General features: G+C 41.7%; 1 protein-coding gene across 3 annotated transcripts; it reads right to left on the reverse strand.

Moving 5' to 3' along the window:
* Nucleotides 1-92: 92 nt before the first annotated feature.
* LOC103133027 (mitogen-activated protein kinase-binding protein 1-like) lies at nucleotides 93-23,480 on the reverse strand. 3 transcript variants are annotated; one of them, XM_007544779.2, is made up of 33 exons: nucleotides 23,143-23,480; nucleotides 21,412-21,503; nucleotides 19,358-19,420; nucleotides 19,195-19,252; nucleotides 17,975-18,145; nucleotides 17,070-17,207; nucleotides 16,775-16,957; nucleotides 15,817-15,977; nucleotides 15,395-15,584; nucleotides 14,566-14,691; nucleotides 13,934-14,115; nucleotides 13,766-13,857; nucleotides 13,520-13,645; nucleotides 13,007-13,077; nucleotides 11,833-11,954; nucleotides 11,661-11,736; nucleotides 11,451-11,562; nucleotides 11,285-11,348; nucleotides 9,543-9,653; nucleotides 9,227-9,375; nucleotides 9,027-9,061; nucleotides 8,065-8,250; nucleotides 7,823-7,956; nucleotides 7,577-7,719; nucleotides 6,310-6,432; nucleotides 5,879-5,945; nucleotides 4,638-4,772; nucleotides 4,315-4,478; nucleotides 3,411-3,989; nucleotides 3,229-3,316; nucleotides 2,680-2,753; nucleotides 1,400-1,485; nucleotides 93-626 (listed from the first exon to the last, which is right to left on the reverse strand). In XM_007544779.2, exons 1-33 carry the CDS (start codon nucleotides 23,242-23,244, stop codon nucleotides 396-398), a joined length of 4,434 nt encoding a protein of 1,477 aa, XP_007544841.1. In that variant the 5' UTR covers nucleotides 23,245-23,480; the 3' UTR covers nucleotides 93-395. The 3 variants fall into 3 exon arrangements, with proteins under 3 accessions (XP_007544841.1, XP_007544839.1, XP_007544838.1); XM_007544777.2 differs by having other exon boundaries at nucleotides 6,253-6,429; nucleotides 23,143-23,479; XM_007544776.2 differs by having other exon boundaries at nucleotides 6,253-6,432; nucleotides 23,143-23,479.
* Nucleotides 23,481-24,505: the final 1,025 nt, after the last annotated feature.

The following is a 24,505-nucleotide window of genomic DNA, read 5'->3' on the forward strand; positions in this document are numbered from 1 at the left end:
TACAGTGACATCCCGATAAACTCATTTTCTTTCAGTTTATCCCAAAAACCTTTTTCAATGACGCTTTAAAGATTTAAACGTCTCATATTTACCCTCAGTAAAAATCAAACCATCCGTCATTAAGTCAACACATACAAAAGACAAATTATAGTTGAATAAAAAGCAAGGCACTTTTACGGAAGAAAACTAAAACTAAATACTATTTCAGTGCTTAATATTCAGCTGACATTCTACCAGCTCCTCTAATCACGACGGCGTTCCCGAGTTTGCGTGAATTGTTTATATATTTTTTTTGTGTGCAAATGTGCAAATAGAAAAAGGTGCCGTTCACGTTCTGTTGCTCCTGCACGCCTCGGTCTCGTCAGGCGGCTACTGAAAACGGCGATGCCATCCGCTCAGGTCTTGGTGTCCAGCCTTCTCTCCACAGATTTCAGCAGCAGCTCGGCGTACTGCTCCAGCAGAGCCAGTGCCTTGTCTCCGTCGCAGTTTATCACGGGGGCCGCTTGGGGCCCCGAGGAGCCGAGGGGCAGCGAGTCCAGCTCGGCCTTGACCCTGAACAGGGCCTCGGACAGGAGGCGCCTCATCTCGTGGTGGTCTGAGCGCTGCGGCTGGTTGCTTTTCAGTAACTGTGTCAGGGAAACACATTAAACCAGTCAATCGGGTGGAATATTTTTTTAGATCTTCTGGTTTTGTTTTTTCTTTATTTTGTTTTATAGATTACAGTGTGTTCATGAATTCAGATGAAAAACATCTTGAATAAAAACTCAGTGTGGTAGAACACTTTAACTTATTAAATCTTGCAGCAACGTGCGATGGCAGAAAAATAAAAGTGTCTTTTGAGCGTGAAAATGGTTTGTGAAAATGTCTAAGATTCAGAAAACAGAGACCCCTCAAAGCACAATTTTACAAACAGTGTAAATGAGAAAAAAATGACATTTAAAAAACCCCAAAAACAACAAGACATAGCCAGAAATCTGCAAATAAAAAAGTCATTTTTTTAAAAAACAAAGTACATCTCTACAAGTGTTAAAGTTGCAGGCAAGCTCCAAGAGAAATCTCTGATGAAAGAGATAATAAAGCTGACAGTAATGTTTTTAAATGTATAGAAATCAGCTGAGATGTGTTTGCAAAAATCTGTTTCGAGACAATGAAATTTGGCAGCTTGAAAACCTTAAGTGAGCTGTTTTCAAAAGCAACTTTCCCGCAGTGGGTTCAATACAGGAAGTGAGCGCATCAGCTTCTACCATTCAAAGATGCAAATAAAACTCAGGTAGAGAAGATCAGATAAATTCAACTTTGTTTCTTTAAGAAAACAAGCCATCTCTGAGGTTTTCACTCGCTTTTTCCTTTCTTCGTGTGTTCGGTTTCTTTGCTCGGTCTCTCCGACCGTCTTACTCACCGCAGTGTACAAAACGACGGCTCCCCTCAGACTCTGTCGAAGATCGGTGACGGCTTGCCTGCACGTCTCTAAGGTGACGGAGTGATCTGCAGCGAGGAGATGGAGAGAATGACTTTCAAGTTCATCACAGAGTGCCTGCGAGTCAGAGCGAGCTCACACGCACCGAGGCACGCTCTGCCGCTGAGCAAAGCAGAGAAAACAGAGAGCCTGCAGTGCATTGAAGAGGGAAGTGGCTGTGTGAACGGTGCAAAGGGTGAGAACAATTGATTATTCACCCAATATCTTCCAGAAGGATACAGTTATCACTGACAGCGCAGCAGATAATTCAATGTTCCAGCTTGATGGTTCACGTGTGGATGGAAGAACGTAACGTGGCATGGATGTTACCTGCCGAAAAATTCAAGAGGGCAGCCATTTTTCAAGATGGCCGCCATGATCGTCAAGGAAAATTTCTTTTTGTCTAATTTTGCCAGTGAAATCATAGATTAATGTTTTTGTGGTGAAATCATTCATACTTGGACCCATAAAGGTAATATTTTTTCAAAAGATTGTCAGTTGACATGCAAAGTACTTTTTTGCACTAAAATCACAAATTAGATTAATGTATTTGGTGCCACATACATATCTTTGAACCACAGAAATCATATATATAAATTTTTCTGGTGGACATTTTTCAAAATGGACGCCATGCTTGTGATGGAGAATATATGTTTGCACTAAAATCGGCAGCATTTATTAGCCACATATTATCATGTTAGGTTCACTAACCACTAATTTGCTAAACAAGAATCTTAGGTCCGCTTTTGCTAAGCTGTAAAACAATTAGCAGAAAAAATGTAGCGAAAGCTAACGCTAACCACTAGGACGACTGGTGTGAAACTCTAACAATCCTCAGTTTCAGTTTTGACGTCTGATTTTACTACTTATTACTTTAAAGTTGTATAAACAGGATGACCCAAGTCGAAAATATGACGTGACATAAAGTTCGTCCATGTCGTGAAAATGGGAAACATTTTATGGCAGTAATCGGTTTGAAAGGCTCAAAAATGGTGGCCATCTTGGAAAATGGACGTCATCCTGAAAATCAAGTTGCTGATGAAAATATGAAAAACACGCGGGGAGAACACGCACATTTTTATGCCTGTATCCACACTTAAAATATTTTTTACAGTAAAATCCAGCACTATTAGTGGCACTTAAGAGATCTGAAACCAAACACAAACGTATTTCTCTCGCTTAAATTTTTCACCTAAACAAAGAGGAGGCATGAAATGTCAAACCTGGCTGCGGGCTCGATGTGCGGTCTTCTCCCAACACCAGAGGGCGCTCTTTAGCCACCTGACCTCCCTCAACACTGGGAACAAACGTTAAAAATGTATGTTACTTACAGACGGGACGTTGATCTTACGTGGGAAATAGCATGCCCCCCCCCAAAAAAGGGAGATTTTCTCACATGGTGTCACTTTACAGCCACAGACCTCTTTTTATTGGGATTTTATGTGACAGACCTTCAGAAAGTGGGTCAAAACTGTGAAATGATACATAGTTTTCAACATTTTGTATCACTGGCTTGGTGTGTTCGTCACCCTGAACACATCAACCCTGCAGCATTCCTGTTCAAACCAAAAGCACTCAACACTTCTTGGATTTTTGAAACCATGAATATTTTTGTCTTGAATGTCACAATTATGTACCAGTCCACTTTGTGTTTGCCTCGTACGATAAACAAGTAAGAAACGTGGAAGTTTGCCGTTGTAATGTGACAAAACATGTAAAAGCAAAAGAGGCGTAAATAACTTATGCTTCTTTGAAATCCAGTTTAACTTTACCTCTCAGGAAACGCGTCTCTTTTCTGCCTCACTGGCAGTGAACTCGGTAACGGAGAATCCAGACATAAGGAGAGTTGTCTGCATCGCGCTGAAACCAGGAGAGATGCAGACATATTATTACACATTCAACCCCTCAGCCGTGTGTGTAGTTTCCACAGTGTGTGCCTCTCTTCTTGTCTAACCTTGTGTTTTATCTGGAACATCACAGCGAACATCCATGGTGGAAGCAGAAGCCCTGAGCCTGGACGCGGAGCAGCCTGGAGTCGGCTCGGCGTCCAGGTACAGGCTGCGCTGCGAGCTCAGAGGCTGCTTTGGGAGCGGGATGCGAGAGGCCGCGGCGTTCTGGGTCAGCCGCCCGGCTGCCTGATGACCCAGAGGGGAGCTTCTGGATGACATGGACGACTCAGACAAGACGGAGGACGGGAAACAGAGGCTTGGCTCCGCCTCCGCCTCGCCGGGTGACCTCCTGTCTTCGGGGAAGCCCGGGGAGCGAGGCGGCGACTGGCAAGGCTGGACACCGTCCCTCGGAGAGGTGGAGCGGCTGCGTTTGGCATTGGAGCTGGCTGTGGGGTTCATGTAGGAGTGGGTGGGCTTTAGTTTGGGACTCTCCCATGGCGGGGGGGATGGCGAGGTGTGTGGTGACCCGGAGGACGGGGACGAGAAGTAAAAGGAAGGCTTGGAGGTGGAGGTTGTCCAAAGCAGCTGCTGAGGTCTCTTCTGCTGCTCCCTTTGGACACTAGGGGGCACCGGGGAGTGAGACGCTAGAAAAGGAGGGATGGAAAGATAAAATGAATTCTTCTAAGAAAAAATGTTTTATTTTACATGCTGGTGGAGAGGATTTGAAATTTGTATGTTGATTCATTTAGTAGATTTTTTTTTCTCAATAAAGACTAATGTGTAAAAATTGAGACATAAAGGAAATATGTTTAGACTTCAAACAAAATGATCAAAACATTAACACGATGACATCTGAACAAATTCAGCTTAAAGATGAAGAAATCTATACCAAAAATATGCAACCTGGAGGAAACAGTAAGTGTCAATGCAAAGAAATTTAAGAAATGGGATCAAATAAGAAAAACATACAGTCTGAAGATAAGTTCTGTGCAGAGCAGGACTTCTGGAAAGCAGCCGGTATGTCCAGCATGGAGGAGGTCGTCGATGTCGGGTTGGACTTCCTCCACTCAGGGGACCAGGACGTCTTCTTCTTCAGCGGCCGGAGCTTAGGGCGAGAACGTCTCTCCGGAGCCCTGCAGAGACGATAAACTGCAGCTCTGAGTAAAAGCATTTCAAAACAAGCACGTTTGATTCTATAGTTTTAAATGACTGAGAGAAAAATGTACATCTTTCTGTCACAGCTTGAAGAATTTCTAAGAGGAACAAAAAAAAAGTCTGGGTTTTCTCGTTACCTCTCAGTTCTGACAGCGGTCCTGTCCTCTGTCTTTCTCCTCTCGTCCATTATGGGCAGAACCTTCGACACCGGAGGCTTGGCGGATTTCTGTCCTTCTCCCGACTCAGTCATTCTGGCCAGTGGAGCTACTGGTCTACACAGCGAGCAGTGGAGGCAAACATTTATTTTCCTTGTGCACATTTTGGTAGCAAAGCTGACTATACCACACTATATGAAGTAATGTTAAGGTCATTGTGTGTTAGTTCTTGAAATTTAGAGCTTCTCTTGCAGTTTCTGACAGAGTATAATGGCAGTTGCCCAGGGCGGCAACAAGTACCAGGTTAAAAAAAAAAAAGTTGCCCCTTGAACAGCTGCTATGCTTTTATTCATGGCAGCTGTTAATAGGCAGACAGTTTTAAGTCACCCCCAAATTAAAATGACTTCCTGCATCGTGACTGATTATGGGATAGCAGAAGGAGCTCCATTAAAGTCGGATCTGCTACGGATGATTTGATAAGTTCCGATATTTGTCATGTTGCAACTGCAAACTGCGGTGCATTTCATTTGTTTTTTGTTTTTTACACAAAGTAGTGCAATATTGTAAAATGGAAGTAAAATTTTAATGTTTTTTTTAACAAATAATAGAGAACATTAAGGATGAAACATAATAAAAACTGAGCAAATTGAAGCTTTAAATTTTTAGAAGCTTTTTTCTAGAATATTTAATGAAACATATGAACATGTAAAATATTCTCTGACAAAAAAAAGGACTAACATTGTATATCGTTCTGAACAAACAGATAATCCCCAGAATGAAGCACGGTGGTGGCAGCATCATGCTGATGGTAAATTTAATTCTGTTTGAATTGATTTTTTCCTTATTTATAAAAAAATATATTTAAAAAAAGAAAAATGGAAACACATATATATTTATTCCACTTCACAAATTTCACTTTTATGTGTAATCTGTCAGAGAAAATAATTTTAAAAAACCCATAAAAGTTTGTACTTTTACTGTAACAAAACGCAACACTCTGCTTCTCTTATTCAAAAAGCACTCTTTCCTCTTCTATACTAAACTGTTAAACCAGTTTTTTTGTTGTTGTTTATTCTTCGCTTCCATGTAAAGACAAACATCAAACTGACAGCTAGCTGGATGAGGAGGGAACGCAGATGGTTTAACAGAGCAGCCTGCCGGCGTCCACAAGGGTTTATAATTATAGTCGAGGGCCGGCGCCGGCCTGAGGTGGTCAGCACTACCTGTTATTATGTCCTTTGGCCAGGAAGCGTGAAGACATGCTGAGCCCCGGGACTTTGCTCTGCTCGGCTGCAGAAAGGAGTAAAAAAAAAAAAAGAATCAATGATGTCTGTCTGAGCTTGACTGTGGGGTCATTGAAAGCAACACGGAGGCATTCTGAGGCACAAAAGCCCCAAGGCCGAGCCTGAGCCGGGATTTTCTGTTTGATATCTGGAAGTGTTTGAGGGGTGAAAAGAAGAACGTTGCGGTTTATATCTAGATTACTTTTCTTACGGCGGAACAAAGAACAAAAACAGAAATCTTTGAATCCACCTTCTTCTGATAAATGAGAGTTAAAGGGGAATCGGCCGAGCCGTGGCTAATTCGGCAGCGTCACCTGAGCTGCAGCTTACGGCCAGCGCCTCAAAGTTCTGCCACAGGAAGTCCTCCTCACCGGGCTCTTGGGAGTCGTTTACCGTCCTCAGAGCTTCGTCCATGCTCGTTACCAACGGCGACTTCCTCGCAGCTCGCTCTTCCTCCTCGTCAGAGCTGCACCGACTCAGAGTTTCCACATCTGCTGGAAATGAGAGCAAAACCAGGAATGGGTTGAGAGCGAAGCACAAAGGGAAAAACTAACTTTGGTGCACGCATCGCCTTTGGTATTTGGGTAAAAGACGGGTTTTATATTGCTATAACCTTTCCATATCGTGTCACGTTAGATAAAAAAATTTTTGATGCGTTTCATTTGAATGGTGTAAAATTGAACACACAAAAGCAGAGTTATAAACTCTTTCTATTGATTCCCCATCCATCCATCAACTCTTCCTGTAAGTGTAGAGAAAACCAACCCCACAGCATGATGCTGCCATCACCAGGTTTCACTTTGAAATGTGGATTGTTCTTTTTGAAAAGAGTTTTTGCATGTAGGCCAAAAAGTAAGTAAGTGATTTTTATTTATCTGGCACCTTTCAAGATACAAATCACAAAAGTGCTTCGACAAACAAAACAACAAAAACGCGAAGCAAATCTAGGCTAAAATAAACGTCGGCACCAGCCGACTGGAACAACTTGTTCAGAATTTTTACGGCGCTCCCCGCATAACTTTTGGCAAACCGCGGACGTGATTTACGGCCGTCCTCTCGCCACTTTTCCTCGAGAGTTACGGCGTCCTTCCACTTCCTAACAAAGCTCATTTATCACATCGGACCTCAGTAAAATACAGTGAATAACCGTCAAGGAGTGTGTTTACCTCCCTGCTGGTGTCTGCGCAAGCAACGCTGTTTGTCTTTTACTGTCACTAATTGGTCTTTTAATGGCTCAAATAGGCAAACTAACCAAAGTTTTTAACTAACTTTTCAGCTGGGGCATTTTGTTCATTTTAAACATTTTGTTCATTTTAAACATTTTGTTTATTTGTGTTAAAATTAACCAACTCAGTTGCACATTCATTTAGACTGAAGTATCCTATTTTCTTTATAACTGCACAGTATATTTATGTTGAAATTTTGCCCTTAATGGACAGTATTTTTACTCTTATTACTGTCTTTATATGCAGTCTATATTCTATCTTGGCGTCAGTCAATTTGCTGTGATTGCCTGTCACTCAGCTGCTGTTGCACAGAAATGTTCCCATTGTGGGCCAATACAGAACATTTCTACTCTGCTCTGTAGTTTGTGTTTGCGATGTGGGAAACTGCTGAACCTCCTCGGCAGTTTCTCACCGTCCGCGATGCGATCCGGGCTGGACTCCCTGCTGTCGTAGCCCAGCGAACAGGCGCTGTCTGGGCTGCGGCTGTCCTGGCTCTCTGCGTGCGTCCTCTGGCTCTGCGGGCTGCAGGGCTGCTCCGTCACCACGTAATCATCGCTGCAGGGCGAGAGAAACGGTCAAACTCCTAAAAATTAATTTAAAAAAAAAGAGAAAATGTCTTTCCCTTGGGTGAGACAGTGTGGAGGAGTTGATGAGTTACCCATCCACTGGACTCGTGTTGTCTTTGTTTTCCTCGGGGAAGAACACCGGTCCATCCGTCGCCGCGGCACAGTTGGACGTTGCCGAGGGCAACCAAGCCAGACGCCTCCTGGATCTCTCTTCCACTTGCTGCTCCTGGAAATTAAAGTTGTTCTTTTCTTTAAAAAAAATAAAATAAAAATACATCCAAATTCCTACCACTACCAAAACAAAAGAGAAAAACTAAAAACCCAATCTGCTCACCTCGGGGTCATGGAGACTGGAGATGCTCTGTGTGGGGAAGTTGAGGTTCTTCTTTTGACCAAAGGTCTCAAGTTGCCTCAGGTCCAGCATGGATTTCACCATCAGCTCCAGCGAACCGATGCGACGGGACCAACGTCTCCGCGGACGCTTGGTGGGGTCAGGAAGGACCTGGCTGACCGCTCCGTACTAGAAAGGAACCAGGAAACAAACGGGGCTTCACAGCAGCTGCTTCACACACCGACATGTTGTCAAAACACACTTTAAAGTCTGTACATGTCTGCACCTCTCAGATAGCAGAGTCCTGTAAATGTCGTGTAGTCTTGGGGGCCATGCTAAGATTAAAAAGATAAAATTACGGGAATAGAGTCATAATATTGTATCTTTAATCTCGTAATATTAAGACTTTAATCTTTTTTTTCTAGTAAGGCCCTAATACTTCATCGTAAGATAATTTTAAAAGTAATCATTGTTCATAATTTTGTCTTTTAAATACACTGTCAAATTCTAATTACTTCTTTGTTATGCATTCTGTTTTATTATAGTTTGCTGAGGAAGCTCTTTGGTCTACATGAATTGTTTTTAATACATATTAATAAATTTGACTATTGACATTCTGAAGTCAGTGGATTTCAGAATGTCTTCTCTCTTTTCAGAGAGAAGAAAAGGCGAATAGAAACATATACAACACTTTCCATGGTTTTACGTACAATAAAACGTAGAAAACAACGCCGCTTCCCTTCTACTGCACAGCTGCACTCCACTTTGTGTTGCAGAAAATCCAAATAAAATGCACCGATGTTTCTGGTTGCGAGTTGATTAAAGGTGGAAACGTTTTATTGGTATGAATGCATTCTATTTTTTTAACGTTTGTGCAAATTAATAGCTAAGGTACGAACAAAATGCTAAGGTATTTTTTTTAACTGCGTGGCTGTTGGCGTCTTTAAAGCCTCTGATTTTCTTACCTTTCTCTGCTCCCAGTCCTGTTCTTCATCTGAACCTAATATTGGATAAAAAAAAAAAAAAAAAAAAACAATTATTAGGTTAAAAAAAATTACCTCCACATGGATCAGGTCAAAACAAGAGCTGATCAGCTTCTCTCATGTCCTTTTATTAGCCGACGCGTTCATTATTAAAGCTGCTCTCCTGACATTAAGACAACTACCTGTGTCCTCCTCTCCGTGGCAGCCGTTGGAGGAGCCGGTGCTTTTGCTGTCGTCCGCATCATTAGTGTCTTCGTTCTCCTCCGCCTCGTTGTCTTGGTCGCTGTCAGAAGACAGGCCAACCAGAGCCAGAGCGCTGTACGCCTCCCGCCTGTGGTAAAAAAGATTCATAATGATGAGGCTCTGCGGAGCGTCAGCATGTAAAGCACAGAACTCATTATAAAGAGTCGCTGGCTCTGCTGTAAATGTTAAAAATGAGCATGTGTGTAGGTGTGTGTGTATGCGTGTGTGTGTGTGTGTGTGTGTGTGTGCGTGCACCTGATTCCAGAGGTCCCACAGCGAGGTGAGTCCTGGTGTTCTCCCAGCTGGTACCGCCTCTCCTTCATGGCCATTGTAAGTTCTGGAGCAAGGCGCCAGACAAAGACACAGCTGGGGGAAGAAAAAGCATACAAGCATTAAATATTTAGGTTTTCATCTCATTGTAACAGCCGAGGAAACCGTCTTCAAACACATTCCCGGAGTCATTTCCTCTCGCGCGAGGAGCTGGAAATTGATTCCACGCAACTGCTGGATGTATTTTTATCATTCTTTGCAGTAGATGATCCAAAAGCAAAGCTCTCATTAAATCTTGCACATCAGTCTACCACGTGGCAGGTTGTTGCAATTTGTATTTAAATAATTTTCTAAGTACATGAAGCGACTGAAGGTGAGTTGCACTAACACTCTCGCTCTGAATGTTTTTTTCTTTTTTGTGTTTTAGGTGGACAAAAGAACAAATCTTTGGCATGGTGGGAAATATGAAAATCACATCCTGTTAGGAAGAGCAGCAAGGCAGTCTGATGCACACAAATCCTTCTTCATGTGTAAACATTCATTTTGTTTTGGCTCCATGTACTACAATTCAGATTTATGTAGTATTAATGGGCACTCACATAAACCTTCAATAAAGTATGTAAGACTGAAGACATTTTGTTATCAACTAAACACAACGACGACGTGCTAGGAGACCACTAATAATGTTTTCCAATTTATGTTGTTTTGCTTAGGTTACGGGATTAACACCCACGAGGCTTTTGTTTTTGTTCAGATGTGAAACAACGGTCTAATGTAACGCATGACTGCAATAATTATTTATCCACGATACTTTAAAGTGGAACCAAATCCCATTGCGAAAGCACAACTCCGCTCCCGGAGCCATTTTGAAAACACATCCACCAAAGTGGGCGGAGCCAAAAGGGAAAGCGCCGTCGCCAGTTTGTTGAGGGGTTCAAAAATGCCGCTAGCGACAAATCTAGCGACGTTTTTCAGTGTTTTTGGAGGCTTGTGAAGGAACCAATCGCTTTTCATTAACTGTCCTGAGCGAACAGCAGCAGTGCCACATTACAAGCAAATACCCGGATGTGAACGAAGCCGTTCGCTTTCCATTTGTAAGCATCTGGAAAATTAAACTTCAGCCCACAGAGGGCAGCACTGAGACAGTTTTAGGTCAAATTACATAAGTTTGCATGAAAATGTCACAACTTGCGCAGTAACAAAAGATAGCATCTGTTAAGTTTATAATTTATCTGCAAAAAAAATGTTTACTTTGTGGTTTATCTACTTTTAAATACAACCAAAACCAGAAATTAATATACACTGAACAAAAATATCCAGAATCTTTTAAAGTCTTAATCTGACATTGAATCAGACAAAACTTTTTTCCTTTTAAGGTAAATTGGATTACCAGATCAAAAGTTTACATACACCGAGATTATCTACATACAGATGATGATGTCATGACTTTGAAAACATAAATGGAGAAAAACCTTTTGATGTATTTTAGGGCGTTATAGAAAAATCAAAAGAAGATAATCTGTGGGGCATAACTTCCAGAACAAAGGGTTGACTTGTTTCCCGTAGATCAAAAACGGCGTCATATCTCTCAGCAAGTCAGACACCTAAAGCCACAAATGGCCGTTTTAGTAAAGAGACATTGTGAAATATCAGGTCGCTGTTAATATTAAGTGTCAACAGGATCTGTCACTTTCCTGTGTGAGCTCAAGTAAAGATCATCCTCTCACCTGTCTCCTGATACAGAGATCAAATGCTTGCAGTCGTTGGTGAACTTCATCCCAGTGATAATCTCTGCAAAACAAAAGTCAGTCATTAGCACCATGGTACCTGGGCTAACAGTATTCATTTTCATACAGAAACTAACGTAGATCATCTTCAGTCTGGCTCTGTTACCCGAGTGTCCAAACATTGTGGCCACACACTCTCCAGTGCAGAAGTCAAAGATGCTGATGTTTTTATCGGAGCAGCTGGTGGCCACGTATTGACCCGAAGGATCGATCTGAACCTTTTAGAGCAAATAAAAACAGTTCCTTATTTCCTGAAGTGTCTATATATATATAAAAAAACAACCACTGCAGTGTGAACTGAAAGAGGAAATGTCACCCTGAGGAGACTGCCATCTTCACTCAGCGATCCTTTGTAGAGCTTTCTCTGTTTGCCGCTGCTGATGTTGAAAATCCTGCATTGGGAAGAAGAGCAGGCCTCAGGATGTTTCAAACTGCCAACCGTGCGAGCCTTAAGCGAAGCAGCCTAACGCTCGCACTCATGCACGCACCTGATGCAGCGGTCCTGACAGCCAACAGCTGCGTACTTGCAGGTGGCGTCGACGCTCATGTCGTAAAGTGTGGTTTTCCTCACAGTGTGGTGGGAGCGCCTGAACTCTGTGCCTTTGTCGGTCTGCAAAAGTCAAAAAGAAAAAAAGAAAGAAAGGAGCACAGTTTTTTCCCCCCACACTGAATAAAACTCTGCACTGTGTAAACTCTAGATCACCTACTAACATAAATATTTCACAAATGTTCAGGTGTTTGATTGAAAAGAGCAACCAGCTGCTTTTCCCACCAAAACATGTCGATTTGGAGCCCAGCGGAGATCTGAATCTAGTCGCGGCGCGGCTTATGCGCCTCGCTTTACCCTGCCTTACGAAAGTATTCACACCCAGACAGTACCAAGCAGGTCAGAGGCAAGTTTGTGGAGAAGCTCAAAGAATGAGGTTATAAAACAGCTTCTATCCAAGCTTTAGATGAGCTGCAGAAATCCGCAGCTCAGGTGGGAAAAGCTACACTGCAAAAAACACAAAATCTTACTAAGTATTTTTGCTCCAGTTACTATTGTAAATGTTTTGGTACACTTGAAATAAGACAAAACGAGTAACTTTTCAACAAGATACAGGAGCGTGTTTTAAATAAATAATTTCTTAACATGGATAGAAAAAAGTACTAGTTTCATTTGCATTTTATTCCACTTAAAACAAGACGTTTTCCCATGTTATAAATGAAATAATATGTCAGCGAAGAAGTACTCTTTGATCAATATTAAGAAATGATCGACTTAAAACAAGCTCCTATATCCTTCTGAAAAGTCACCTGTGAGTCATTTTTATCTTATTCGTAGATAAGAACCTAGACCGAAGACAGTAAGTGAGGCTTTGTGTTGTATTGGTTGTATATTACAAAAGTGTTGCATTTATGGCAGAGTGACAAGAACAATGCACATTGTTTAAAAAAACGAAAAATCTCTGATTTATCCCGGGGAGCTTTGGGGCTTTCGAAGATTTTCAGCACAAACTTAAAGTTCCCGAGAAAATGTCCCTTCTTAAATATTGTTGCTAAGTGTTTGTGTAAGCATAATTATCCTGAGCTTGCTGAGCAAACACACTTTCAGCATCACATTTACGAGAGCGCCTGTTGCGTGTTCCACGGTAAACGTCAGATAAAAAGTAATGATGTTACCTTGTGCGCCGTGCGGAAGTAGATGCTCTTGTCTGCTCCGCAGCTAATCATCCTCACCTTGTTGTCATTGGCTTGAGGAAAAAAAAAAAAAAACATTACTTAATGATTTATTTATGGTCAAAGTTTTACGATTGCCAAAAATAAAAAAAACAAACAAACGTGGATGGTCTTATCAAAAAGGTCTTATTAGTGTTTAATCCTGATTTACAACCAATGGGGGGAAAAAAAGAAAAAATCTAAAGCGGGGCACATCGTAAAGCACATCGTAAATTACTGATTAAATAATAAATCAACGATAGCGACCGATGGGCATATGTTAAGAATATGAGAGAAAAGAAGGACTTTGCTCCGGCAAACAAATAAAAACCCAAATCGACAACACGTGTACATTTCATTAATTATGTAAATAAGCTCACAGAAGCGGGACATTTGTGTGTGTGACTGAGCGGCGATAATAGCGGGGATTAGGAGAAGATTAGCAGTCAGATGACGGCGGTGTCTCGAGTGGCTCACCGGCGAAGCGGACGGCTGTTATGGATGAGGAGTGTTCGTCGAGCGTCTGCACCAGGCTGTAGCCGTCGTCCGCGTCCAAGACGTGGATCAGACGGTCCCTGCTGGCCGTGGCGAGCAGCTTCAGGCCTGAGAGCAACGGAACCGTGTTAATGCACGGCAGATTAGACTAAAACACATTGCCGTTGCAGTCACACGTGCACACACACACACACGCACACGCACACACACACACACACACAAGCTGACCTGTTTCTGGTTTACTGTACTCCAGACAGAGGATCTCGGCGTCATGGGCTTCCACTTTAAGAACCTCCTCCATGCTGCCGAGGTCATGAACCCTGCAGGACAGCGGCATCACGTTACAGACAGACGAACGCTCGAGGTCTGCCAGTTCGGTCCCCGGCCGTAAATCACCTCAGCATCCCGCTGCGGTCTCCGGACGCCAGGTGTTTGCCGTCTGGACTCACGCAGATGGTTCTGACGCCTGCTCTGGTTTCTGCCGTCTGCCCGTCCCCCGATTTGTCCGCGTTCGCGTTACACTCTGGATCCAGCACTGTCCCCGCGTTTCCATCTGCGTAGATTATCTTCAAGAGGTCCTGCAGAGAAAACGATGAGAACAGAGTCAATCAATCATTGAGAGGGATAGGGATTTACCTCAAAGTTTCAGTACGTCAGAGGTAATGGAGGGCGGACTTAATGTTTTACCACAATATTTAGTGGTGCCGTTGCGATTACGATAAAAGTGACAATAAGAGCTTTTTCTGACTTCTTTTTTTTTAGGCGACTGCGTGTCACAGCAATTATAGTCTCACTATCACAAATATTGCTGAAAAAAACATTCCCATTTATAGTACGCTTCTATAGAACATCAGTCACAAAAAGGAATGAGGTGATTTGTGATTTTACGCATCGTTAATCAACACAGATAAATCCTAATTCTTATCCTGATAAGAAATCTATCAAAAATAAACGATAAATCACATGATAAATGCCCACTCAGAAAAGAAGAAAGGAAAGAGATTTGTAATGTAAAAATGCGAACTCACGTTGCTGAGGATGTTCTGCGTCGAGTCTCCCATCCTCCATATTCTGATGGTGCCGTCTGCTGAGCAAGTGAAGAACGAGTCTGATGACAAATCTGCAGCCAAACCTCGGGGAACGTCAGGAAACACCTGAGAAACGATGACGGGATTACTTCAAATTCGGCAGGAAGTTTGCGACAGCAGGAAGGATTTCTGTATTCCTCTGGTCTATGACGTAAAATCCCAATACAGACTGGATGGATGTAACACTTAACGTGTATAAAAAAAGGAAAAAAATAACAGCCTGTCTCAATCACACGACTCAACAATTTTGTTTATGGTGGCAAAGTCGGGTAGATCACGTGAAACTGCGTGGTCATCATTTAATGCTATGGTTTTAGTTTGTGTAGTTTTATTTGTTTCGTTGTATTTCTTACTATTTAATTCTTTTTCTTTTGCTTTATCCTATTTTTCTTTCTGATCGTTGTAAACCTCTGGGAAATAAAGGTGTTTTATTCATCACAATTCACCATTTTACTTATATTTTCTTCTCAAGTGTCAAAATTGGCTTTATGATACTGTGACTATAGGTTTTGTCAAAATTAAAGATGAAAAAAAAAGACATTTATTCTTGTGGCTGAAATGTGGCAAAATGTGAAAAGTCTCCTAAAGTTTCTGGAAGTGATGTGATGTGTCAATATCGACCTATTTATCAGTTATCCATCAAAAACCTAATCATTCACTCTGTTTTTCTATTGTTAAGGGGACAATCAGACGTCATTATTGTGTTAGAAGAGTGTTTTTTTGTTGTTTTTTTTTGTTTACACAATCGCTTAACGATGAATGTGTTTACCTCCAGGTCCCAAACAGACCCAGCATGGAAGAGGGCAGAGTTCACCTTCCCGACCCGGTGAACCTCTCTAACGTCCCACACATACAAACTGTGGTCACTATACACACAGCTGAGCCAGCGGCTCACGGGATCATAGGTGACCGCAATGACGTCTGGGTATCTGTCTTCTGTTTTGGTGTGAAACAGAGCGCTGTAATGAGAAAAGTTGGGGGGAGCGTTAAAAAAAAAGACTGAAAATTAGAAGCAATAGACTAGATTTCAGCTTAGACTTCTCCAACACAAACAGGAGGCGTTTGGGTGCACATCTGACAGCCGACAGATGCCACTCGAGACAGGAAGCTCTATAAATAGATCCTTCGATTTCGACCCTGCAGTGGATCGCTACCAAGAGAGCGCAGCGCCACTCCTGAACCGGTCCTCACCTGGCCTCGGTGACGGCCGAGACGTCAGCGCCGAGGGGATGGGGCCGCGGCAGCGTGCAGACAAAGTGCAGGTCGGCAGGTCTGAAGGCCCGCACCGTTCCGTCGGCGCAGCCGCAGAAGATGGCGTCTTCGGACAGAGACAGGGACTGAGCCGCGCCGGTCTGAGAGGGAGAAAAACTCAATACTCAGCTTTGTGTGCGGTCGGAGCACTGCTGCTGAATAAATGAGCACAAATGTGAACAAGCTATTGGAGATCCAGGGTTGCAAAATCCTGAAGCTGGCAACTGTCTCTGCTTAAACCTGTATAGTCTGCTACACACAAAAAAAAAAAAAATATATATATATATATATATATATATATATATATATATATATATATATATATATATATATATATATATATATATATATTTTTTATCCAACAGCATTACAAATTCCAATCATCATTTTAAGCAGTTTATACAAGAAAACATAAAACTATTTCCTTCTGTACATCATATTACTCTATAACTTTAAACTGATATGGAAAATATATATTTACTGGTGGTAAAAAAAAAACAACAACAACAAAAGTGGGACTTGGCATTCCATAATAATTGCTTCTTCAAATGTGCACAGCCATTTTTGGCTCTTGATTGAAATTGTTGTACTTAGATCTTCCACCAGAGGGCAGAAAACAAGTAAAATGATCCATCAAACAGTTAAATCAAACTAAACACATAACAAGAAAGCAAAATGAGAAGAAATTGATCTATGACGGGCAAACGCGGTTTACCGCCACTGGAAGAAAAAGACGTCGCAGACATCAATAAAAAATGATGCATCTGCCATCATTTTAAAAATAATAAGAAATATCCCCAGTATGTCGTATTTAGCCGAACAGATTAACAGAGTACCACTGATATTCTCTGTGTTTGGACCTACTGGGCCCAAACGAGCCTGCGCTGGTGTCACTCACCCGCAGATCCACCCACTTGTCCAGCATCCTGTTGCTGTTAAACTCACACAGCAGACCAGAGGAGGTGATGCAGAAGGTGGAGTCGGACTTGGAGCCCCGCCCACAGGCCACGTCAGAGAAGAAGTTGTTCCTCAGCTCTCCCAGGAGTCCCGAGCGGCCCAGCAGGGGCATGGGGGTCGTGGTCTGTACGCCACAGAGAGGGGTAATGCTAGGACAGGCTCACTTTCTCTTTAGTTGCAGGATGAGAATCCAGTTAGTTAAAAAAGTGTAACAAACTAAAAACACCCTTCCGTACCTTGTTGGCCTTACAGTTGTCCAAATACCAGAACTTGACGTGTCTGTTGCCCACAGTCACAAAGTAAGAGCTGTCCTCAGAGAAAGACACGCCTGTCACCTTGCTGGACACTTTGTTCGCCGCGACAACGGCGTCTTTCTGCAAGAGAAGAGCACAGACACGACTTTAAAGCACACATTGACTGTAAAACCCAAGTTGTTGTTTTTTTTACGTCAAATTTGGCAGTTGGTTGAAAGGTCGAACTTGACGTCGCCGTGCTTGTTTAGCAATTCATGGGAGATCGGCCCCCGCTTAGTGTTTGTGTCAAACAATAAGGCAGTCAGCAAGCACTTGGCCTTTTGGCACAAAGACTGGAAGTAGGAGGAAATGGGTCGGTTTCAGACCGATTGTTTCAAAGTCCCGCTACCTCCGAATCAAACCAAAAAAAAAAAATAAATTGTGCTTCTTCAGAAGCAAAAAGTTAAGTGAAATGGGGTTTTAACATCTGCGGGGTTCTGCCTGTGACAACAATCTGGTTTTCCTCAGAATCTAACAGATTTCAAGAGCTTTGGCACGTCAGAGTGAGCAAATGTCAAGTCAAGACGCGGCATGCTGTTAGCCTTGTACCAGGAAAGACTCGGCGCTGTCATCGAATCAAAGCTGAATCAGTTTGCTGCCAGTTTAAATGTCTGTTTTACGTGTGAAACATGCAGTTGCCATTTTGTAGTATGTTTTGTTTATTCTTCCCCTATAGCTGCTGGTTTCTTTTTCAGCTGGATGTTGCAGCATGAACATAACCCTCCTGGTCCGTTTCATTACATTTGGGTAAATGAAGAAATCTAACCCACTATTACTCCGATAAAACCGTTTTAGACCGACACGGAAAACGTTCGCACGGAAGCAGGATTACTGCAAATGACACAGACCTTCCAGGCCCAGACGTTGACCATCATGTCATGCTGGTTTCCCACGCTGACTATGTATTTGTTGTTGGGAGAAAAGGCCACACACGAGACGCCGTATTTGTGCTTCTGCAGCTCGGCCACCTGCCTGCGCTCGGCGACGTCCCACAGTCTCACTGCTGGTAGATGACCGCTCTGATGCAAAAAAAGAAAGGAAAAAACAACAGTATGTGGTCGTTAATATAACATTTTATACGGTATCTCCACTGTGGAAATCAAGTTGACTTCACTAGCTTAACCCCAGTGCTCACCTGTCTATCCTGTCTCGCTAAGAGCTAATCCTCCCTGTCCTCTGACTGAGAATAGTTACTTTGCCTCCAAGGGATCATAAGGTCAGCAGACTATTTGTGTTGTCCTTTTTTGTTTTTATTAAGGCTGCAATCAATGGGAATTGAGACAACCAGTAAGTCTGAGCTGAAAGAGACAGAAAACAAGGAAAAAGCGAGACAGATAGCCCATCTGCTGGCAGCTGTTCCCTGTATGCAAATGAAGCTCTGTTTGATGAATGAGCGTGTCACAGACATCAGATAATTGACTCAGGGTCTTTTTTTGTCCTTTTTAAATGCTTAAATCAAATCCCGTAATAAAGCTGTGATGCTTCTGTGCGGCTTTGACCTAAAATCAAACAGATTCTCAGATTGAATTCCTCAAAGCAAAGCAAAGCGAAGCAGCCTTCAGGTGTTCCAGATTAAAACGGTGCCAAAATGTTTAAAAAAGGTGCCAACAGTTGGCACATTTTGGTCATTTGAACTTTGTTTCCTGTAGTCATAGCAACCACCGCGTGTCCAGCCACTTGCACGGCGAAGTCTGTAATCGGCTTTGGTAGGCAGGGAAGGATTAAGGTGGCGCGTTGAGCCGAGGCCCACGTTGTAGCGCCGACACAGAGGGCTGAAGACGCTTCAGTGATGGGACGTGTGGGACCGAGACGCAACAACAACAGCAACCTGGACGCCTTAAAAGTGGGGAGGCTTTAGCTCACTTCGTACCCGCCCGCGGAGAAAGATGGGTCGACATCCGCGAATTTGTATTCAGTAACGAGCTTGTGTCTGGCAGGGAGTGAAGCATACAAACCACCAACTCTGAGTAGAACTGAAGTCTGTTTGATTTAAGCTAAAAAAGCGGACGCGTTTCTACTGCAAAATGAATCATGTTCATTATAAAATATCGACAAGAAGGAAACTGACCTCTCCCGTCACCAGGTGCTTTCCATCGGGGGAAAATGAGAGAGCTGTGATAGTTTTCCTGTGAAAGTGAGGCAGAGAATTTAGTTTCATTCAATATTCTGGGAGATGTCTAAAGTTTATTAAGCTCCTTTGTGAATGCGGGTCAAATTTCTGTACAGCTCACCTGGAAGTGTTGATAATGTGGTGCTGTCTGTCCTTTCTGGGGTTCAGCAAGACGACGACGCACCTTCAGAAAGAAAGGAGAGACACAAGGAAAATGTGGATCAACACTTTCTTTTCCATCACAAGAAAAAGGACAAATAAGAGATATAGAAAGTCTAATATTTCTCACTGAAATGAAGTCAAGTGAAACTATAAACCATTACAGATTGACCATTCAGTAAAAAAATGGTTTTAAAGAAGTATATTTATTAGAAGTTTAATATTATGTGCGTATTATTCAAACACACACGCTCGTTTCACATAGTTTGCTGACATAGTTAAACCCGTTTGGCTTTACCTAACAGAACTAAATGTTATGTGAAAGAGAACTTGATAACATACACACTTAAAGTAAAATAAATTGAGTTACATGAAAATCTGGATAAAACACTTTCCTCAAATTAAAACAAGACCTGTCTCAAGTTAGGACAGCTGCATATCTGAGGATTTACTTATATTAAAGTTTGAATTCAAGACAAAGTAAGAAATCCAGGTGAATAGATGGTTTAAAGAGTCATATTGACAATGTAGCTTCCCATTCCAGCTACCATTAAAAACGTACAGACACAAATATAACCAATGGTCAGTTTAAAATTAGAAAGGACTTGCTATTTGAATGCTGAATATTGATTTAGAAAATGTAGGTACTTGATAATTTCCCACCAGGTGTTGAGCATAAAAATCTCTTGGATGCTAACTATAAGCTACAACCGTTAGATAATTGCAGGTCGTTCTGTTCAGACAGTAAAATTCACTATTGTCACTGAATTCACGTAATTACTGTGTCTCAAAGTTGTGAAGCGATGTTGGAATCTGTTAGTTTTAAGCAAAGCCAGACAAAGTGTCTTAAATCACCACTTATGTTGAAGCATAAGTGGTGACTTTTTCTAGTACAACGCTATGCTAGCTTCAAAAAAGCTTCAGACTAGAAAGTAGAAACGAAAGGAAAAGAGGTCTTTATTAGCCACAAACAGCCATGTTTTGGTTCATTTTATCAACATAAAAATGCTGCTCAGCTATCTGTAGACAACAATACGTAGCATATTTCACCTGTAGATGGAAAGCAAAGTTACCTTTCTAGTTCTTGAGAGAGCCTGCTAATATAATAGCTAACAAAAAATTTATGTTACTAATCAAATAAGAACCTCTTAGTAAATTTCCCTCTGAGATCAGTCATGTATATAGATTTTTTTTTAGGCTATGTAAAATCAAGTCTATTGAACTGAAACCACGCTAAGTAGCTAAACAATGTAGCCTAATCTATCAGTAATTTTCATACCCTCATAAATGCTCTCTTCCATATTCAAATCGCTCAGACAGAAACAATGCCTCCTGTGAGAAGCACTTCCTCTCTCTGCACTTTGTTCATTGGCAGCACGCAGATTAGCGCTCCTCCTGTTGCAGAACAGCAAGTTCTTGAGATGCGTGCCAGGAAACTACATTCCTGGTACCGCAGCTTGTACGGCTTTAAACTGGGACAGCAGGTGGAATGCCAGATTGGGGCTCAATTTAGGAAATTTGTGCTTAATTTGACAGACACTGTGGGTCATGTACAAATATCTGGACACACGTACACTTCTCAAACTGACAAAAAGTTACACAATTGAATAATATGTAGTTTGTTTTTAAGGAAAAAAAAATAGTTTTTTTTTAAACAGGTTGGTTGACTTTGTGCAGCGCAGATGTGAAGCAATTATCAGAAACCATGCTTAAATGGCTCAATTTTACATCAGCTAAAGCTAAGCCCTTCCAGCTTGCCAGAATCTGAGCCTTTTGTAGATCATAGACGGATATAAAAAGCCTCCCTGAGGATGGCACAAATAAGATTTGAACTTTCTCTGATTGAGGAGGCCCACCGGGCTCTCCTCTTCCTCCTCCTCCTCTTCAGATAGTTGACAGATGATGCTTGATCACAGAAATTTGCACACTAAACGTCTGCAAGGGGCAGATATGATAAGAGGCCATGCGTGCGCCGCTGATAAGACAAAGAGCAGATGTCGGGATAAGGGTCTTTACCCCGCTGGATAGGCCACAAGTCCAGATCTGGGATCGCAGGTCAGGCCGCTGTTTCCTGCAGCGGTGATCCCCAGGACCTTCTCCAAAGTCACCTGTAGAGACACATAACAAAGACCTTTTTTTTTTCTGTTCTACAGATCTCTGAGAACAGCTGGTGGACAGGCAGATGCGAGCCCAGCCAACAGTGATGTAACTAAGCATCTGTGTTAATGAATGAAACACAAGAGGAGGGAGGCAGGTCACAACACGTGTGCAGATGGGAGTTAGTGCGGCAGGACTGAGGTGCAAAAACGCTGAGCGAAACACAAAGACCCTCTTCAAAGTCAGCAGAAATCGAGAAAGCATTTCAGATGTCTAAACAACTTTTAATTTCATTGAGCTTCTCTGATGTTTCACTTTTAGAAACAGTAAAGAACCGTCTCTGACTCAAGAGACGGTTGAGTCAAATGCTGAATTTGGTACGGTAGCACCATTGTGACACTTTCTTTTGATGTTTTAAATGAGAAAACATTATTTTAGTTTTTCTTTCGTGTATAAAAGTGTGATGTTGACGTTCTATCAGTAGAGGACGAGTCGGCTGGCTCCAAACCTGCTCTGTCTCAACGAGTTTATGGCGTCCTACTAACACACATGCATTCATAATAAACTCAACAAACTAATCAGGACAATAACAGGAACCCATAAAAACACCTCATAATCCTGATGTTTGTTTATGGTTTTTGTACAGCTGTCATGTGGCGGCTCAGTTTAAAACCTTTTTACACAACAGATTGCCATAAGATTGACATAAATTAACTTTTTCATAGAACTACGCTCTAGACAGAAAATGTGATTTTTTTTTTCTTTGCAACAGATTTAAAAAACAATAAAATTTAAATTTAATTGACAGCAGTATCTTGGAGATAAATGATTCATTTTAAGTAACAAATCACAGGTTCAGATGTGACTTTATACACATCTAAAACTACTTGCTGGACGTATACTAGGGGTGCACAAACAAAATTCTTTCCCAAACACAAAAAAATACTTTGTCAACTTCTAATTTTTCCCTATTTAATAATGAACTAAATATGTAACTTTATAAAATTTAATTAAAAAAGATCTCCAAATCGTTTCAGAATTAAAACATGTTTGCTTATCTATAAAGAACTTACATTTTCCTAACTTTTGTATTTTTTTTATTTTATTTTATTTTTGTTCATTTGTTTTTTTGTTTTTGGAGAGTTTGGAGGTGTGATAAGTTAATAATTTGTTCTTGTGGTTTAAAAGGTTTCTTTTTTTTTAACAAAAAATGTATCTCAACAACAACAAATACTCATCCATATTTTAGTTTGTCCATAAATATGACAAACTCATATTTGTCACTCATCCTGTAATAAAACACTCTGAATTTGGTTCGGTTTAATGAGTGGGAGCACTAAAGTTTGCTTTTAAAGTAAAAACAAAAACAAACAACAACAAAAAAAACGATTGTTTATGCTTCTATATACAGACTAATAAAATGAATAAAACGCTATTAATAAACTATAAATCCTTTGTCTTGCACCTCACATGTTAAGGGGGCGCAGAGAATCATTCCAGGGGCCATGAAGGGACCTCGGGCCACACTTTTGACACTACAGTAACAAGAAAATATCTTTGATTTGAACACTTATCCTATGCAATTAATGTGTGTGTCCTAAATCTGCAACTTTACACAACTTTTTGCCTCCTCCCCGTAGTCCTTCTCACCTTGCTGGTGAGGCTTTCCTTGCATTTCTTCTTGTTCTTGATTGACGGCGACCTCAGTAAATTCCTGATGCGACTTGTGATGGCGAAGCCGTCGCCGGGCATTTTGAGCGCGGCTCTCTGGGTCCTTGCGCAGGTAATAAATGCAACACCAAGCGACAGATCCTCCTGCAGCAACAATCTGTAGATCTTTACAAAGTCGGACAGCTCTACTGCTGCTGCAGGGACGTGTGGTCACTAAATCTCCGAAGCTGCTCTACAGCGCTCACTTCTGCCCGAACCGCGTCTCTCTCTTCCGCGCTGCGTTTTGAATGGAGAGCCGTAAGGCATCACATCACAGCTTCAATCAAAACTGCAGGTCCCGTGATTACGTCAGTGATTCCTACTGTTGGTTTAACGGGGTTATTGGGAAGTAGAGGGTGGTAGTGGGGTCACTTCTGCTGCTGATTGGCGGATGTTTTTTTTGTGGGTTTTTTGGCCAGAAAAAGATTCTCTAATCTCTCACACATCAGTCCGTCCTTAATTGACTAAAGTAAATTAGTTCCCTGTATAGTTGCACAACGATTGTTATGACCCACTCAATACGTTTGGACCCAATCAAAGGAATTTAGGCCAGTTTTAATGCTTGGCATGTTGGACCACCTTTCAGGATTAGTAAAGATCTTTTCTGGGTCACGATGTTTGCACTTCCTTCAGAAATCAAAGGCTACGTGCCATTCTCTATAAGCCGAGGGAGCATAAAGGGTATTAGAGTTTAAAAGCTATCATTATTCATTGTGAAACGATTAAACTGGTGGATGTGGTTTTGTGAATAACCTGCACTCGAGCGTAAAAGTATCTGAACATACAGAAAATGCTTGTAGCTAGCATATTTGCATCCAATTAAAGCTTTCATGTGAGGAGGTTGACCAAAGTTATTTAAATTCTGAATTTATTTAATATTTGGCTCTTGATGATATGACTTCATGGTGTTACAAATGTACTTTTCTACAACTTTGGCCCATTCCTCCTGACATACCAGGTGTAGGGTTCGAAGACCTAGCTACTTTGAACCTTAGCTAACTTTAGCTTAGCTTTATACACTTTTTTTTTAAAATCTCGGCGCATTTTTTGAGACTTTGTGTTGATCACGCCAGAACAATGGATTCTGTTGTCCTCAAGACACGTTGTTTACTTTGGTTCATCGTCTATTTGAAAGCTTGAACTTCCTGGCGGATGTATTCAGAGGTTGTTTCAATGATTCCGCATAAAATGCTATCTCACTGATTGGTTTTCAAACTCACTCCGTTCCAGTTTGATAAAAGTAAACCTGAAGCTTTGGCCGCCATTTTAAAAAGAACAAAAGGTGACAGAAACAACCACGTTC

This window comes from Poecilia formosa, unplaced genomic scaffold (assembly GCF_000485575.1).
Source record: "Poecilia formosa unplaced genomic scaffold, Poecilia_formosa-5.1.2 Scaffold2214, whole genome shotgun sequence".
Lineage (NCBI taxonomy): Eukaryota > Metazoa > Chordata > Actinopteri > Cyprinodontiformes > Poeciliidae > Poecilia > Poecilia formosa.

Bases quoted from the DNA above. Each gene is read 5' to 3' on its own strand.
- LOC103133027 (XM_007544776.2), bottom strand. From the start codon at position 23,244: ATGCCCGGCGACGGCTTCGCCATCACAAGTCGCATCAGGAATTTACTG. The intron at 11,955-13,006 runs GTAACATCATTA...TGACTTTTGCAG, and splicing joins ACTTCCGCACGGCGCACAAG to ACCGACAAAGGCACAGAGTT. The intron at 5,946-6,252 runs GTGACGCTGCCG...TCCTTTCTGCAG, and splicing joins GGCCGTAAGCTGCAGCTCAG to CCGAGCAGAGCAAAGTCCCG.